The sequence below is a fragment of the Mustela nigripes genome, chromosome 4 (genome assembly GCF_022355385.1).
Source record: "Mustela nigripes isolate SB6536 chromosome 4, MUSNIG.SB6536, whole genome shotgun sequence".
Lineage (NCBI taxonomy): Eukaryota > Metazoa > Chordata > Mammalia > Carnivora > Mustelidae > Mustela > Mustela nigripes.
In genome coordinates, this window is record NC_081560.1 from 54464271 (window position 1) to 54483344 (window position 19074).

The 19074-nt window shown below is 35.4% G+C and overlaps 1 protein-coding gene and 1 long non-coding RNA gene across 4 annotated transcripts in view; one reads left to right on the forward strand and one right to left on the reverse strand.

Moving 5' to 3' along the window:
- The window catches only part of ITGB8 (integrin subunit beta 8), an 81943-nt gene that overhangs the window by 19958 nt on the left and 42911 nt on the right, over positions 1 to 19074 (reverse strand). For all 3 annotated transcript variants that reach the window (XM_059396740.1, XM_059396739.1, XM_059396738.1), the window contains 4 exons: positions 16438 to 16684; positions 14782 to 14947; positions 14033 to 14191; positions 3616 to 3711 (listed from right to left, as the gene is read on the reverse strand). In XM_059396740.1, the coding sequence (XP_059252723.1) occupies positions 3616 to 3711; positions 14033 to 14191; positions 14782 to 14947; positions 16438 to 16667 (651 nt within the window). In that variant the 5' untranslated portion in view covers positions 16668 to 16684. The remainder of the gene's footprint in view (positions 1 to 3615; positions 3712 to 14032; positions 14192 to 14781; positions 14948 to 16437; positions 16685 to 19074) is intronic.
- Positions 14325 to 19074, forward strand: part of LOC132015893 (uncharacterized) — a 43405-nt gene continuing 38655 nt past the window's right edge. The window contains exon 1 of the long non-coding RNA XR_009403813.1: positions 14325 to 14468. This is a non-coding gene — a long non-coding RNA (uncharacterized LOC132015893). The remainder of the gene's footprint in view (positions 14469 to 19074) is intronic.

The following is a 19074-nucleotide window of genomic DNA, read 5'->3' on the forward strand; positions in this document are numbered from 1 at the left end:
AATCATTGTCACTAGTGGAAGCTTCATGGAGTGGGTATTTTTGGTGGATGTCACTGAACAATTATGGAGAAAACTCTAGGTATTCCTAGTGAGAAAGTGAGAATTAGCAAAGGCTTAAAGGTTTACCTGAGTTCTAGATAAAGTAAGAAAAGAGAAGAAACCAATCTGACTGGAGTGAAGGCTGAATTTTTTTTTTTTAAGATTTTATTATTGAAGCACCTGGGTGGTTCAGTGGGTTAAAGCCTCTGCCTTCAGCTCAGGTCGTGATCCCAGGCTCCTGGGATTGAGCCCCACATCGGGCTCTCTGCTCAGCAGGGAGCCTGCTTCCCTTCCTCTCTCTCTCTCTGCCTGCCTCTCTGCCTACCTGTGATCTCTGTCTGTCAAATAAATAAATAAAATCCTTTAAAAAAAAGACTTTATTTATTTGACAGAAAGAGAGAGACACAGCGAGAGAGGAAACACAAGCAGGAGGAATGGGAGAGTGAGAAGCAGTCTCCCAACCGAGCAGGGAGCCTGATATGGGACTGATCCCAGGACCCTGGGATCCTGACCTGAAGGCTGAGTACTTTAAAGCAATCAGATTATGGAAAGTCTTAAAATCCATTTGTACACTCATTTTACCATACACAAGTATCATTAAGCTCCTGCTGTATGCCAGCCACTACTTGGACATTAACAATTTGGTATCTTAGGTAATAGGTAAAATGTAGCGCTCACAGATTTTTAAAAGGCATTTATCTAACCTTTATTGAATACCTATTATGTACCACTTTGGAGTTCCCATCCTTAAGGACCTCACAAGTATAGCAATTTCAAAAAACAATATACACATGAAGTAGCAGAGATAATGCACAGACCCTGATGAGAGGGATCCCCAGCAAGCATTTGAGGGCTGGGGAAGTCTGTCAGGATTGTTTCCTGGAGGAAGTGATTCATGAGCTGTATCTTAAAGGATGACGAAGAGTGAGCCAAGTAATAAGGGGAAGAGACTTCCAGGCAAGAGGAAGAAGTAGCAAGAACAAAGGCACAAAGAAAGAGGGGGCCTGGTAAGTGTGTGTGCACAGGAGACTTAAAAGCAAGCTAAGGGGAGAGGTGTAAGGCAGAGAATAAGGGGAGGTATGAGAGGCAAGTAGGGACCAGGTGGTCTCATATGCCACCTTAAAGACTTGATCCTATAAATCAGAGAGAATCACTGGGATAGTTTGCTCTAGGAAGAACTTTGGTCACAAATTGTGATTTAATAGATCATTCTGCATCCAGGTAGAGGATGAATTTAGGAGACAGGTTAGGAGGCTGTAACAACCCAGATGAAGGTGGTTGATAAAAATATCTCTGGGCAGCCAAAGTAGATGACTGTAAAGGCATACACAGGACTTTTGGCAGAACTTGTCAGGCCTTCTGAGCCTGTTGATTCACAGTTTTACGTAATTCAGTTAATAATAAACCTGGCTTATGGTTTTATCTATCAATGAAAATCTTTTTAAAGGACTAGGGAGAAACTGCTAAGCTAATAACAACAACAACAATAAGAAATAACACATAGCAGAGAAGGACCAGGCTAAAGTAGTAAAAAGCCACACAATAATATGAAATTCAACTATTTTTTTCTCTATGCTAAAGTTGTTGTTGTTTTTTAAGTTACAGTCCCATTATTTTTTTTCTTTTCAAATTTTTATTTAAATTCCAGGTAATTATCATACAATGCAATATACAATTCAGGGGCAAAATTCAGTGATTCATCACTTCCATACAACACCAGTGCTCATCATATCCAGTGCCCTTCTAATACTCATCACCCTCCTCCCTCCATCAACCCTCTCTTTGCTCTCTATCTTTAAAAGTCTCTTGGGGTTTGTTTCCTTCTCTCTCTTTTTCTTTCCCTCCCTCCTATATGTTCATCATCATCAGTTTTTTATTTCTTAAATTCCACGTATGAATGAAATCATCTAGGTATTTGTCTTTCTCTGACTGACTTATCTCACTTAGCATTATACATTCCAGCTTGCCCGTGGCATTACAAATGTCAAGACTTCGTTCTCTTTGATGGCTGAGTAATATTCCATCATATATGTTTACCACATCTTTATCCATTTATCAGTCAATGGACATTTGGGCTCTTTCCATAGCTTGGCTATTGTTGATAATGCTGCTGTAAGCATGGAGGTGCCCCTTTAACTCTGTATTTTTTTATCTTTTGGGTAAATACCTAGTGCAATTGTTGGATCTCAGAGTAGTTCTATTTTTAACTTTTTGAGGAACTGCCACACTGTTTTCCAGAGTGGCTGTACCAGTTTGCATTCCTGAAATTCAACCATTAAGCTGAGAGGTAATGAGCATGGGACTTAAGCTGTTAGGAAGGTATGGTCAAGTACATAACCTCTCTGAATGTGTTTCCTTATCTTTAAAATGGGCTTTAAATTGGTAATACTTCCCTCATTGTTATGAGTATTACATGAGTTAATGTTAGTAAACTCAGTGCCTGACAATAGTTAGTATTCAATAAATGGAATCTGTTACTTTGTTCACAAAGTAGTTTGGGCATTTAATTTGGGCTAGAGCCCTACTTCTGTGAATATTAATGGTTATTACATTAAAAAGGGTTTCCATGGTATACCAATCTGGGAATTGATTAAAGTTTCACTGAAGATTTCTAAGGGAAGAAATGGATTGATTAAATAGTGCTTTCAGACAAGCTAGACATTGGTCAGGTATTGGGGAAATTGGTGGAGGGAACAACAGCTTTGTAGCTAATGGAGATAGATTTAAGCATTTGCTGAAGATGAAAGAAAATTTAGTTTCTCTGAAGTATTATAAGAAATAAATAAAGGACAGTCAGAGTGGAAAGAAGAAGCAGAGACAACAAAGGAGATGGAGATCCTATGAACAGACATGTGCAATAAAAGGGTATCACAACGTCATGAAAATTAAAAAAAAAAAAAAAAAGAGAGAGAGAGAGAGAGAGTTTCCTGGAAAAGGGGACCTAGAAGACTGTGAAAAGAACATGACAGCAGGATCCCAGAAGCAGTTTTTTGTTGGAGGTGTGTTCTACAGTGCTGCCACAGTGACATGACTGACCAAACATCTGTTCTGTTTGTGGATCTCATCTGGCCTGAAGGATTGTCGACAAAACCAGTATTATTCTTGCATAGGAAAGCTCTGACAGGGTCAACCACTTCACTGGCTCCTCTTGTTCCTTTATTGGATGACCTAGACCAAATCTAGGTATGTTGTTACTATCGAAACTAAGCTGATGTTCCCCAACCCAATCTATTATAAGAATATGCCCATGGACCAGAAAAGAATCAGGAATCCAGATATGAAAAGTGTAGTTGGAATGTGAACTATTTTTTTACCTGATAAAAATCTTCTCCATTATTGTCATAGTCAGTACCACACTATCAGTCCCCACACTTGGTTCTAGGTGTTAACATAGATAGAATGTATATGTAAATGATAATTTCAGACACTGTGTGCTATATATTAGTTAATACATTATTAAAATCAGATTGTACAAAGTACAGTAACTCTAGAATCCTCACCTGGGGTCTAAGAAGCATTCTAATTTCAACTATCCATGCAAACAGTTTAATTTTTATTTTTTGGGAATTAACGTACCTTATACCAATGAAACTGTTTTCCTTGAACTGCAAAGATGACATTAATGTTGTTGTCTATTAACTTTTCTGAAAGTTGGCCTAGTGAGGGATGTTCCTGCAAAGGGTAATGAAAAAAAAAAAAAAGAAATGAGTGAAATATTGTAGCTCAATCCCACGCACACCCAAACATCATTATGAGGAAAACCATATGACTGACATAAAAATGTATTATATTTGGAAGGATTATGGTTTTATTGGAGTCATTTAAATTAAAAAAAAATAAGATCAATATCAATATATTAAGGATATTTTCTAGAAAAAATCCTATAACTCAGAAAACTGAAGAAGGCTGACTCAATGTTGTGTGAAGTACCTCTTTAGATTAAATTTGGCCTAACAATGGTAAGAGTGAAAGATAATGTACTATTCAGAAATAGAGACACATTAGTGACAGTCATATTCTGAAATTTAGTAACAAGTGCTGAAATGCAAATATATGCATGTATAAACATAAGTACACAGATATTCAGTATATAACATCATACAGTATGAACTTTGTTTAAAAGCAGAAAACCCTGTATTCAAATCCAAGGTTGTCACTTTATGATAAAAATTCTCTCTCAGGTCCATCCTCTGTAACATCTCAGTGGTTTTTGCCTTCCACGATGGCAAGCAAGATTAAAAAGATACTGATTGTATGTCATGTATTTAGTGCAGCTTCTTACATATGGTAGGTGCTCAAAACCAATAGCAATTACCATGATTTTTATTTCCAACAGCTTATACAAGGTGTATATAGTATCTTTCAACTTATCAACATACTTAATCTTTTGGTCATATGATATATTATAAATCTGTTTTACTTTGATAAATAAAATTTACACACAGCCAACTGTGACATTCTTTGTGTTAGTGAGAAAGCTGGGGAAGAGCAGGAGAAAGGGTATATAATTTAGTAAATATGAGAAATCTGCCAACTATGGAATGGTATCTAAATTTAAATAGACGTGGTACTTGATATTTTTTCTTTCTAAAAATGCTCTTCCAGAAATTAAAGTGATGACGTCAAATAACAACTTCATAATTAGACACTTCTCAGAGGGTTGATGTCAAACTTCACCTTCAGTGGTCCTCACCTCTTCACTGGTGCTTAGTTATATTAGCTAAGTTGCAAATAAGGATCATGTGACTGAACCTAATTAGTATCATGTGATTCAAGCTCAAATAACTCTAGTTTTTATTTCTCCTTTTACCTGTCAATGTTAATTGTGTTTTCTTTAAGGGGAAATTTTGCTGAACCATCTTGGTTAACATTTCTATATTTGGGCAAACTATGTGAACTTAGTAAAAGAGCTAATTTAACTAGAGTTTCTCTTATAACCTAAGCTCTGAGACCCAAATATTAAACTTAAATACATAGATATAAGATATAGCCTTGTGTTTAAAAATAAAGTAACTGCTAGGATCTGATTATCTGTGCCCTCCTCTCCAAATTCACAAGTTGAATTCCTAAACTTGAAGTGGGCCTTGGGAGATGATTAGATCATGAAAGTGGAGTCCTCATGAATGGGATTAGTGCCCTTATAAAAGAGGGCCAATGGAGAAAGCCACCTTGCCCCTTTTACTGTGTGAGGTGGTGGAAAAATTACAGCTTGAAGGTACCATGTATGAACTAGAAAGGAGGTTCTCACCAGATCCTGAATCTGCCAGTGCCTCCATCTTAGACTTCACAACCTCTAGAACTGTGAGGAATAAATTTTTATTGTTTATAAGTCACACAGTTTATGGACTTTTTGTTACAGCAGCCTGACTGGACCAAGATAATAACCATAGCAATACATTTTATTTCTTTATTTATTATTCTGGTAGAAACAAATCAAGTTTTCATGAACTTAATTTAAATGTGATATGAAACTATTTTACAAAGAGGTTAAAGAACTATTACCACATGGATTTGCATAAGAAAAATTCTGCCCAAAGCAATTCTTCAAGAATATAATTTTAAAGTAATAGAAAATCAGTTCCCAACATATAAATTCTGCCAGATGAATTCTTATGCCTTGCTCCTAATACTATGTATACTCTTAAAATAGATTTATGACAGTTTCCATAATGCTAGTAAATTAAAGAGAACAAGTCAAGGAAGGGTAAATCTAGCTGTATTGGGAATATTTTTTTAATGGCAACAACTACTTCTGAAATATTTTGTTTTGACCAAGAAAAAAAAAAAAAAGAAAATCAGTTTGCCAAGTAATCCCCCTTAATTTTAAAAACCATTTGTATTTCAATGAAAATTTAATCCATATGTTTTTTAACTAGTTTATACTTAACTCACATAAAATCAATATTTAAAGAACAGTCCAAAACATAAGCAGCTTTTGGAGACTTCTTAATCTCTTTTCCCTTTTCAAAAACAGGAAGTCACATTGATGAAAAGTACACAAAATTTAAATCTAAAAAGTTCTAGTTTGGTCAGAAGCTCATTAAGAAGGTCAATTGGATTTTTAAATTTAAAAGAACACACTTTTTTAAACCCTAGGAAGATATCTATTTTAAGAGAAAATTCCAGCTACTTCGAGGCAGGTTTGTTAAAATTACAAATGGTTAACAGATGTTTTAATAAACCACTGTTGACAGGAGAGCTGTGGATTAATGGCCATTTTTGAAGCCCCTTCCCCTTTCCTCCATGAAGCATGTTATCTTTTAAATATTTTATCTTTTATGTCTTGTATTTCACTAGCAGAACACTCCCTCTCAGCCAGCTGTCCTGGTCTAGTGACGTCACTGCTTCTCATTTCTAACTCCCCCTCTGTCTAATCTATTACATATTGTTTCTCTAAACTCTGAAAATAATTAACAGAGATAACAAGCATTTCAGGGGCAAGAAGGGAGAAGGGAAAGCAATGTGCCAAGACAGCTGCTAAGTATTTAAGGGCAAAAGCGTTCCTCTTACATTTTTCTTCTTCACCAACACCTTCGCGGTGACTTGTGGGAAATAACTTCTAAATGTCAGAAGGGAAGAGGAGGTAAGAAAGATTCACTGGGAGCAATTCCAGTTAAAGAGATAATCGTGTAAAGGTATATGGGAGAATTTTAATAAGGTGCAGAAATAGTGACCAAAACAAGAAGTGTTGAAGAGTCTCTTCATAAAGCTGAACCTCATAAAAATTTTTTTATAAGCTAATAAGAAAATTTGTAGTATTAAATATCATAGTAAGATGAAAAAAACCAATGTCTTGTTAAATAAAGTACTCAATTATCTCGATAATTTTTTTATAGTTCACTTTTTAGAAGAAAGATAACATGAAAGCAGTCTGCTAGCAGAGATTTATTTAAAGAGAAGACTTTAAATTCTGTGTTGTCAGCCCATATCTTATTGCAATAGTGTATTTTCTATTTGCATAGTTGCACAGTAGTAATCACATAGACAAGGGTTTCTCATTAGGGGCACCAATGACATTCTGGGCTGAGTGTTCTGTATTGTGGGTGCACTGTTCTTGTCTGGTACACCATAGGATATTTAGCAACATCCCTGGCCTCTACCTACTAGATGTCAGTATCTCCTGCCTTCCACACTTATTGTAACAACTAAAATGTCTCTGGAGATTAACATGTCTTCTGGGGGGCAAAATCATTCCAATTGAGAACCATACCAAGAGCAGGGGCTCTGTGACCACCTGGGCTTTCATGCCCAGTTCTGCAATTACCAGCTATAGAACACTGGTTAATTGTTGTGACCTTCCTGTGATCCAATATCTGTAAAACAGGTATAAATACAAGTACCTACCTTTCATAGTTATGGTGGGGATTAAATGAGTTAATATATAAAAAGGCTTTTACTTATCATTCTGTAGTTATTGGATCCAGATTAACAGTGAGTGGGGGCTCATTCCTGATGTCACACTGCTTGACATTTACCATGTAGGGCTCTGTGACTACAGACTAATTCCTGATCCCTTTAGCACCCCCATTTTCTCATTCGTAAAATGGAGGTAGAACTTATCCGTACCTCACTGTGATGTTGGGTGATGTTATATAGTGTAATGGGCAAATACCACAGGACTTAACAAAATGCAGTTTTCTAAGGAAATACTGCTTAGTGAAAGACATTTGGAGGCCATTACTAAAGGCTAGGTATTGAGCTCTGCTTGGATATGCTTAGTTTGACTTGCTGCATTTGTTACGCCTTTGTAGGTGGCCCATCAAGGGCCTGAATCTGGAGCTTCTGCCAAATGCAGTATGACTGTGATCATGATATCCCAGTTGCTGAAGGGTGGGGATCAACTGATAATTTTTGTAAATTTTTCAATGAAAATGATTATAAAAAGTTTTCTAAATAGGATTGAACTGAAACATGTCATTTAATGGGAACATTCTATGTAAGTATTTTCATCACGTTTGGCTTTTATTGTGTCACTTCTGCGAACCATTATTTTTTTCAGAGCTCATTTCCAGAGTCAGTATAAACGCAGTGCCAGGCTACTCTAAGCCTAGCCCCGGTGTTTCTGAAACCTTTGCTTTCAACTTAAAACAAAAAATAAACTAAATATTGTTTGCAGAGATCATTCCCTGGCTATTTTTCTTTGAGCATGAGAAACCTTCAAATTAGGTCTATTCTGAAGTTATTGTTGAAGTCATTACTGTTTTTATAGCATTTACAATTTAAAACAGTTGTGAGAGCAATAAGCTGAAATCAGGCATTTTGTTAGTTTTTAAAGTTGTAACAATATTTTTAAAAACTCAACTGCATCTGGACTTAAAACATGATTTAAAACTTTCTAGGTTCATTCTGCCTAGGTGACATTTCCTTTACTTTCCTGATTGTGCATGTTAATAAAACTCAAAAGTGCTTAGTGAAAGACTTTTCTCTAAACTGATCTTATCTCTTTAATTAATTTTAGAAGTTATGGTTGTATGTAGTGTTAAGTGGAGGAAAAAAGTAAGAAATAAGGTGAAAAGTATTATTACATGCTTTAGGTGAGCCATATTAGAATTAATGTTATTATTTTTCTCATAGCTACATATCAATGATTTCCATGAAACTAAATAAATACTAATTCCCTTAAAAGGATGGTTTTGATCTAAATGGTCTCTCCATTTGACTTTCAATAGCTATTGTGCTGTTGAACCTCAGTCTGTGACAAAAGGTAATAGACTTGGGGGGTTATTCTAATTTGGTTTTTCATTAGATATAGGATTCAGTGTCATGCAAAATAAGGACTACTGTGTAAACTTGGATTTAAGATGTACATTTTTAAGTGTTCAAAACATTTAGAATAATAATTACTTGGGGAGGACTTCAGAGTTGAATAAACTTAAAACTACTTTTTTAAAATGACTCTCAACTTAACTTTCTTTCAGTATCCATCACTCGCATTCACTGGTTTTCTGAAAAGCAGCCAGTACTCAGTCAGTATGAAAACTGTGGTGTAGTGGGCAAGGTGGAGCTCTGAGAGTCAACTATCCTGGGAAGATGTTTACCCTCCCTCTCCACTTCAGCCATCCTGGATGGGTGTGATGATGCCGACTCTATCAAGTTGATAGGGAGACATAATGAGCTAAGGTGTGTGGAGGGTCCAGCAGACCATTTAGTTCAGGGTTAGTGGTAATAAACGGAAGCAGCCAGCACAGCATTAGGTGAAAGTCCAGCAGTGAATTCTTGTATTAGACAGCTTAGGTGTGGCTTGACTGATATTTATAGTATCTCGGTGACCTTGTGTAATTGAATCTGAGGTCTCTAAGTTTCAGCTTCCCTATTTATAACATGGGTTGTGGTGAAGACTAAATGAGCTAAAATAAACAATATACTCACACTGTGCTAGTGCAAAATAAGTGCTCCATGAATTAACATTTTTATTAATATGTGTCCAAAACAAAGAAGGTGAGGAGCAGAAAAAGAGAGACATTTAACATTTTCTGAAGTTATTTCTAAGCTATTTCTTAGTTATAGAGCAGCAAAAATGATTAATAGGTCTTTTTACCAAAGACTCCTTACGTGGAATATAATTGTCTCCTTACATGGAATGCTGTCTGATTGCAGCATTAATTATAAATGAGTCTCCCAAACATTTGAAAATGTCAGAAATAACCCTTAAAAGGAACACAAATAAATATAATAACTTTAACTTCTGTTAACTCAACAGTGTTATACATTAAATTAGCCAAGTATCTTTTGGGGCTCCCTTTTTTCATCAGCAGTTCTGAAAAACTGAATACAATTCCAAGTATTGAGATACATGGTAAAAAAGAAGGCTTCCTAGCCGAGCCTGCATGGCTCAGTTGGTTAAATGTTCAACTCTTGATTTCGGCTCAGGTCATAATCTCAGGGTTGTGAGATCATGCTCTGCCTTCAGCTTGGCCCTAAGCATGGAGTCTGTTTAAAATCTCTCTCTCTCTCTTCCTATGTCCCTCCCACTGCTCACATGGCCTGCTGTGCTCCCTGGCTTGTACTCTCTCTCAAAAACAAAACAAAACAAAACGATTAACTTAAAAAAAAAAAAGAAGTCTTCCTGAACGATTTACTCTAAGTGAATGACATGTTAAACATAGTTATATGAGAATTCACAAGCAGAATATTGACTGTTTTTACCCATCAGGAAGCAAAACTCTTTAGTAATGCCTAATACAACTTCTCAAATTCAGCTTTCATCCTCTAAGGTAGTGACCAATTCAACAGCTAGTATATCCAAATGAGGCTCAGGGGAGGGAGTGAACTATGAGGCCAGCAGTAGGGGAATTCTGAGGAGCTCTGTGATAGGAGGGGTGAAGAATCCCTGGCCATAATATGATGAGGCACACACAAAAAGGCTGAGTCCAAAAAGAAACACCAAAATTAAGCTACTAAATATGTTTAGGAGTATGGTGGGATTTTGCCTATTTGCATGTCTCTATCCAGAGCAGAGAGTCACAGCAACTTTTGAAAATCCATTAGTAAGTGTTCATTACGTGACTGGTGTGCTTCTTCCAAATATTTGCTTCTTGGCTCCCTTTCGCTATTAATAGAGACCTTTGTATTATTCTTGGCCTCCGCCAGGGATGGGGTGAATGTTGTAAGGAAGGCTCTGAGTGAGGTTGAGAATCACCCTGGAGGAGCTGGGTGGGGAGACAGGTTGAAATTCCAGACCCTCAGTATTAATAGCCTTCTTTTACACTATTAATAATTTTTTATACAAATATCTACTGTTTTAGAAAGAATGCCATATTTTAAGCTGCCATATTCCTGGATAAATTATAAAGCCATATTACTACTCAAATTTCTATTCTGGAACTTAGAGAAAAAGCAGCAGAAAATTAATTTATTCAGTAGTATAACCATATACTAATATATAATACCATATACTAATATATAATAATTACCATATACTAATATATAATAATATGTAAATAGAAACTATTTTAAATTATATCTCATTTATTCATGTGAACCAAATTATGTGCTTTATGTCTTCTATAAGTAAGACTGCAGCCAGGAAATTAGAGCAGAAATTATGCCAGCACTCTTTTATATTTTCCCCTTGAAACATTGTGGCAAAGATTTTAATGTAAGATTTGAACCAGCTCTGCTACTTATTAACTTTTTAACTCTCTGGCCTTAGTAAACTTAATTAACTACATCTATGCTCAGTTTTTCTGTTGTTGTTTTTTTAAAGGATAATTATGACAACCCTATAGAGTTGCTATGAAGATAAATTCAATCATGTATGCAGTGTTTGCTATAGTGGTTTCAGTTAATAAATACCCAAAACGTGGTAGTTGTTACTATTCTGGAGTTCACATTGACCCTCATGAAATAACTATATGTACAAATAGTAGAACTCTAGCCCATGTAATTTGGTCATATAAAAGGTATTTTATCAGTTATTTCCTTTTATAAATAAAACCACCAGTATCTTAGACCAAAAAACTCAGTCAGATACCATTCAACATTACTGGTGTTGGCTGCTGGAAATGAAGCCAGGAAGCGAAGTGTTTGATTGCTTGTCTAACTTATACCTTCTTAAATTCCTCTATAATGGCCAAATAGAAGAGAAGGGAGACATTTTTTAAAAAGCAGGTAAAAGTCAGGTTCAGCAGAACCTTTGGATATAGGAAGCTTTGGATATAGGAAGTTTCAGAGCAGTAGCACATATTGCAGATATAAATGTGTAGTCGAGGGATCAATCAAAATACTTCAGCTTCTTTTGTTTTAGGACAGTGTCCCTGGAAATGAAGGGAATGAGAATTCTTAGAAAGAGGATCCCTTAAAACAAAGTCCTGGGATAAAATGAGATAAAAATATTCTTATAAAAAAATATTCTTCTAAGATGTTAACAAACACACTGCTCCTTGGTTTACTCAGTAAACATCAGTGACATGTGGAAGGTTCATTCTTTCAAGTGGGTGGAACAATGTTCAGGAAGGCAAATGAATTTCATGAAAGACTGTCCAAATTCCTGATGTCATAGGAGCCCAAACACTGTGTAAAATTCTACCAGAATTATAATTTATTTCTATAAGGTTATATGGCATGGCATATGTCTAAAATTATGAGAGCATTTCTTTGCCTTACGGAAATCTTTCCTAGATGTATAACAGCACCCTCTAAAATACAGTTATAAAGACATGACTTCAGTGACTTGGCAAAAATTCAAAAGGATAGTGCACTGCAATTTGAGAAAATGTGATTATTATTTTTTCTTTAAAAAAAGAAAAAGCTTCTCCTAGTCTCACAATAGGGTTGTTCCTCTTCCCTCCTCCTCCATTCCGTGGTAAATAATTAGAACTCTACCTCAGATTTAAAAAGGTTAAATAAAAGGAAGGAAAGATAAGAAATGACTAAATGAAAGTGAGTGGGTCTACCAAATGTGGCTGAGTAGAATAGAATTAGCAAAGAGAAAGACTGTTGGAATAATTCCAAATCCCAAAATTTAAAATTCAATCTCTAGTTACCTTTTAAAGTCCTTAAATTTTGAGGCTGTTACCAAGGGTTGAATTTGTTCAATGCAGTAATATGCTTGCTCCTATAGATTTGCAGTAAGTCTGGTAAGATGTCCCAGATTAAGTAAATTTAAACTATTTAAACTTGACTCATGGGAACCACACAAATTTCAGCATAATTTATATGCTTCTAATATTGCAATTTCCAAACTGTGCATGAGGTGCCTTGGGGTATACCCACCAGAGTGCCCTGAAGTATCATTAATTTTTAAAGTGATAGTTCAGCATCTGACAGGTAGCCATGAACTACTAGCTGGAGATAGTTTGCAGTTTTAAGATTACATTTGTCTCTGTTCCTGTAAATGACATCATATCTTTGCAAAACTAGGCAGCATGAAAATTAATGTGGAACAGGAAATGAAAATCAATGTGGAACAGGAAATGATGTCCAGTCTGATTCTAAGGCTTGGGAAGTTCCTTCTAGTAAGTTCATTACTAAGAATGATACACACACACACATACACACACACACACACACACACGTGCGCGCACGTGTATTTTTTGATGAATCATGTATATTACTTTTTGATGATTCATGTATATATATATTTTAATATATTCTTAATAGTTAAGCTATTTGGACCTACCTAATAACAGAACTGTCAGATTTTTTTTTTTTTTTTTTGCTTATGAAAACCAGGGGAAAAAATTATTTAGACACTAAGGTACCAAGATCAGAGAAAGTTTAAAGCTTTTGTTTTAAGAGAAGAAAATTACCAAGATACTAGGGTACCAAAATCTGAGAAAGTTTGGAAAATTTTGTCCTACCATTCAGTATAAATAGTTTCTATCAGAAATAAATCATGCATCATACAGTTGACTTTCCACATGTAGAACAATAACTAATGCTGGGAAAGATGTGGTTCCAGGTGATTGTATTAAGTGTATGATTCAGAGCTGAAACTAACCCTCAGGAATCAATCCAGATATCCACTAATTTTTAAAAAAGAGACCCTAAGTATAGATAAGCTTCCGGAATATTGGAAGTTGGCCTTTTTTTTACTTTTTTTTTCTCCTTAGTCTCTATTGAGTTCTACCTATTATATTGTGAGGATTCTTCAGGCCAAATATCCTTTTCTTACCAATCCTTAATATGTTTTTATATACCAACACTGCAGAACAAGTGTATGTGTGTGTATGCTTGTGTGTGTTTCCTTTTAAAGTTCTTCACTTGCATAAAAAGTAAGCTCTTCTATCACTTTTATTTTCAGATATTATACAGTGCATTTTAGCATATCAGAGAATTAGCTACTAGATGTTGTTAGAGTGTTTTAGCCTTATATTCTATCAATCAGCATTTATAGATGGCATTCTTCCATAACTTCTCTCTCATGGTTTATCCTGACTCTGTATCATGCTTGTTTAGGTAATTCCTTTGTACAAAAACAGCTGAATTGCCAATTTAAACTTATACTTGAGCCAGAAGATTCATAACTACTAAGAAGCTTTTGCTACATTACCATGCTTGTTGATCTGACGTAGATGTTGTTTTTCAGATGGCAGTTTCCGTCATTTGGCACCACTATGCCTGCCAATTTGCTATCAAGAGCAAGATGAGATGTCTGATCTGTCATCACCAGCAGCAATCTTTTAGCTTCTTTTCGCCATCCAATATGACTCTTAAAATAAACATGTAATTAGATCTTGTACAATCACATAGATCTCTATTGTGGTCTTTATCTCAAGAAACACTAAGTTCGAGTTTAACAAACATTAAGTCAGGCTGGAATGAAGTGCATAAATACTATGCTGTTTCCTAAATAGTATTGACTTTATTTGTATATTCTCTATTTTACCACAGCCATTTGACTGTACCAACTCCCAGCTGGAGATTTCTGGGGTTCCCTCAGAGGAAGAACAAGCCAGGTTTATGAACTGCAGAGCACCTAACACAATGTGAGTAGGAAAATGTCTGTTTCAGGCTCTTCCTTGGAAAGTGGTGAGTGAAAAGACAGTTCTTTTGGAAAGGATTTTCCAAGCACGTAAGTTATTCTTTCCCTTCTATATTTTTCTATTTATAACCCTCTTTCATTTAAGCCCCTCTGTCCTGAACACATACCAAAATGAATAACATTGGTGAGGAATAAGCATTAGAAGACTGTATTCTTCTGTATTATGTTTTCACTCTATAGGTCAAAGAGAAAATAAAATCTTAAATTCTGGAGAATTTTGCATCTGAGCAAAAACTTGGTAATGTGAAACTATTTACCTCACAGACAGCTGCCTGAAGCATGGCATCAAAACCTCCTTCAGGTGTATCTATATTTCCAGAGATCTTTTGTCTGTGAACCGCTTTTTCAAACTCAGTAATGTTCTCTGTCAAAGATAGCACATGGATGTATCCATGAGGAGGCATACAGTCTAAATTGTAGTCACTATATGGGAAAAGAAGAAAGGCAAATTCTATTTTGCTAAGCTTCATTCAAAGATTCAAAATACTGTTCACAGTAAAATTATGTGGTTTGCTGTAAGAAAGGAATATATATATATATGAGAGAAAGAGAAACATATAAGCATATAAAGTATAAATATATAAAATATAAAGATATATTTGTATATTTTATAAATAGTATATATATTAAGTATTTATGCTTATATAAATATAAAATATATATTTTTTGCCAAGGTAATTCTATTAGAGAAAACCTGTACTTAATAAAATCAGGAAAAAGTTCAATATTAGATATTTCTTTGCAAGTAGGAAATAGGAATATAATGGTTTGGTGTCCAAAAACTAAGGAAGATTAAGCACGTTTAATATAGGACACCTAAAGAGCTTTTATTATGCTAATATACATGGTTAATTTTTAAGAATTTGCAGTCATTTCCTATCATATTTGACCGTGGTGCAGCAGAAAAACATTTTGGGGGAACTGTTTTTAGGAATTAAGTGGAAATATTATACTATTGTTTGATATTTTAAAATATTGTGCTAATTTTTAAAACATTGTGTCGTGTGAAATTATTGATGAACAGTTTACTAAAATTATTTTGAGAATCCCATGATGTCCCAAGAGGTGAGAATCATTCCCCAGGCACATGCACATTTAGGGAGAAGGAACATGAAGCTCCATGAGGAGACGCATTCATTCCAACAGTTAGCAGAGCTATTCTGGTAGATGAGCGTGTGTACTCTAAAGTGACCTGGGGAATTTATGAAAGTAGGAAAGAAGATGTTAAAATGATATGTTATATTAAGGAAGAACTGAACACATTTCTCTCTGAGAATTCAACAGGCTAAATAAGATACTGTCTGACAAACTTGTATTTTTAAAGTCCGCCCTTGTTTCATAGGGCAGCATGTGCTCTTTAGAATGAGACTTTCAAAATGCTAAGAAAAAGGGCTCTTTCCAGAAAACAGACAAATTCCTCTCTTTCCAACTACCCTCAATGTCCTAGCTGAACTTTCTTTGAAGTCACCTCTCAGGCAACATAATTACAAATATAGTCACGATATAATAATGGAAAGGTAGTTGCATTACTGGCAAGGTAAGTACTTTATATTTGACAAACCTCAATTTAACAAATTTGGAGCTATCAGAAAGGACACATACAGAATTCTCAAACAGGTATTTATATGCATGGTGGCCTGGACATTGGGAGTTTATCCAAAATCACTAATATTACTTGTGGGTTTTTTGTGATGAAACTGAGTGATATTTGAAAAAACAAAATCAAAAGTCCAAGCTACACATGATGTCCTAAGTTTTGAGATAGGAACATACCTCCTCTACAAATATTTTAATTTCCCACTTAATAAAACAAAAATATAAAATTTAGTGAGTCCTTTATATAAAAACAAAGAGAGATTTTATAAGAAAAAAATTAATTTAATATTATGAAGTCCACATCAAACCCTAGATACCTGCATTGATTATGAATCCTTTCTGGGTGAATGCTAATGTATGGTGAAACTGTTTTATCAACATAGGAGCCAAATCCAAGGCGGAAGTCACGGGAAAAGTATGCCATTTTTCTAGATAAATCATTTCCAACAGAATTTAATTTTTCAATATTATTATGCATTGATGCTGAGACATCAACCAGATAATAAAGGTCCACAGGGTATTTCTTCAGAGGATGAATTTTCAGCATAAAATTAGCTTCAGCTTCTGGTTCAAAGAAAGACAGACATTATGTAGTATTCATTTTAAACATCTCAGGATAAGCTCTCAATAAATCAGTCACATTTTATATACAGAACAACTAGCACAGATTTGTGCATAATGAATGATGTTAGGAATATCATGGAATAATTTTAAGGCAATTTGAAAACCATATGAATCACACCAATTTATTAGTTTCCCACATCTACAATGTATTTCTCACAATTCTGTGGTGCAGCTAGTGATAATAACAAATGGACTAACTCATTGTAAATGTAATAGATAATGTATTTATCACCATATGAACCCATACTTCCCTTAGTATCTAGGAAAGCACAGCACAATACAGCAAGCAGCGTTCTATCTCAAGTGTAGGTGGCTGTTTTGGTTTGAAGAAAAGTAGAAAGGCATCCTAAGAAAAGTTACCTCTTATTGGATAAAGGTGCAAATTCATCCTTTTGGGTTAAGGCATATTTACATATATGATGTGAAAACTCTGGTACTAAGTATGAGGTTAACCTATCTTAAATAAGTAGTACCTCATTATGAATTATATGATGAGATCCTTCCCAACAGCTAGTCCTGAGAAGGAATGAGAGACAGTGGTCTAAAGAATTGTACCCAGCACTGCCATGCTTGGGGACCTGGGCAATGTAGGGAACAGTGACTGTCGAACACATGGTGGGTGCTTGATAAACGGATGTTGAAGAGGGATCACGGAAGCAAAGGAACTAGACAAGAAGAGAGGGTCACCATGAGGAGAAATGTGAAAGCTTCCCAACAAATGTGTACCATACCATTTTATTTATTTCCCTGTCCATTATCATTTGATACAGGGACCGGTATCACTGTATAAAGGCCCTCTGTGGAGTTGGTAATTCTGTATTTAATATTTTTATAATTTCTTCTAATTTGTTGATTGATTTTATGTGAGTCTAACTGACACAAAATATTACATTAGTTTCAGGTGTAAAACTTAGTGGTTTGTCAAATTTATACATTATGCTGTGTATAACAGATGGTGTAACTACCATCTGTACTATTACATAGCTATTACAGTGACTACATTCCTTATGCTATGCCTTTTATTCCCATGACTTATTAATTCCATAATTAGAAGCCTGTAAGTACATGTAAAAAAGTCATCTCTTTAAATATGAGCAGTTTGTGAATTTTACTTTTTTAAACAATAAAGTATATGCTTTTTAAGTCATTATTTGTCAGTAGAGAGTAATTTGAGTGGAACAATTTTTTTAATGAGCACCAATTTGTATATACAATTGAGAGTCTGATTTACTTATCAGAAGAATCCCCTAATTTATCAAATCCTATTTTTAGTCTTAATATGCTCAAAAGTAGCAATATTTTCTTTCAAATTGTTTTACAAATCAGATGTTTTTAAACCAGTTACAGAATGTATTCAAAGTAAGTTTTTTTCTGGTATGTAATAACAATTATGGGGAAAATTACTCATTCCTAATTTGCCTGTATGTGCTGAAAACCCCTTTACTGCAACACTCTTAGTTTTTGGCCCAAGAGTTTGGGAGGAGAAACTGGGAGATGTGAAAGCCACCCAGCCCACTCTCTCACTCCTTCTTTTATGAGATGGGTTGCGTCCAAAGAGCATATATTCATCTCTGCTTTTCCAGTGTCTGGTAAAAAGGCCTGTCCCTTTGGAAGTGTCTTGAGTTTGGGTGGAAAAGTCCAATCCAGGAGACTGTCAGTATCTAGAAAGAGCCAGATTGATAAGAAATAGAAATGGAGCATAAATGGGGAATGTGGTTCATGTGGTTTAATGTGTGGATCAGCTGCTTCTTCTCCTTCTCCTCCTCCTCTTCCTCCTCCTCCTCCTTTTCTTTCTCCTCCTCCTCCTCCTCCCCATCCTCCTCCTCCTCCTTCTTCTTCTACAAACTGTGTAGTTGTTTTTTTAACTCTTGACTGGGGTATAAGGCTGAAGACCTAAGGCACCGGCCAGATTGTGTTTTCATCTTGGTGATCATTACAGTTTATGGTGTCTAAAGAAGAATGGCTGTGTGTGTTCATGGAGTTACTGAAAAATAAACTAGATAGTGTATTGTCCAGGTTGTTATAAAGTTGTGGTTATCTTAGCCAATAGAAACTGCAAAAGCACAGTACTTAGAGGACTAAAATACTCAAGAGAGATCCAACCAAATGGTAGCCCTACAAGGGCCCTCAGCACATACCAGTTACTCTTAGCCTTGCAAGAAAATCCTAGTCTCACTGGCCTCAGCAAAGAAGATGGCTGTAAGGAAGCTTGCCAAATGATCAGGGTTGGAGGATTTAGGCTGCTGTAGCTTGATTTTAAATCATATAAATGCTGATCTCAGATATGTACCTGGGTCACTTGAAGACTTCAGCATGGGCTGAGGCCTCAG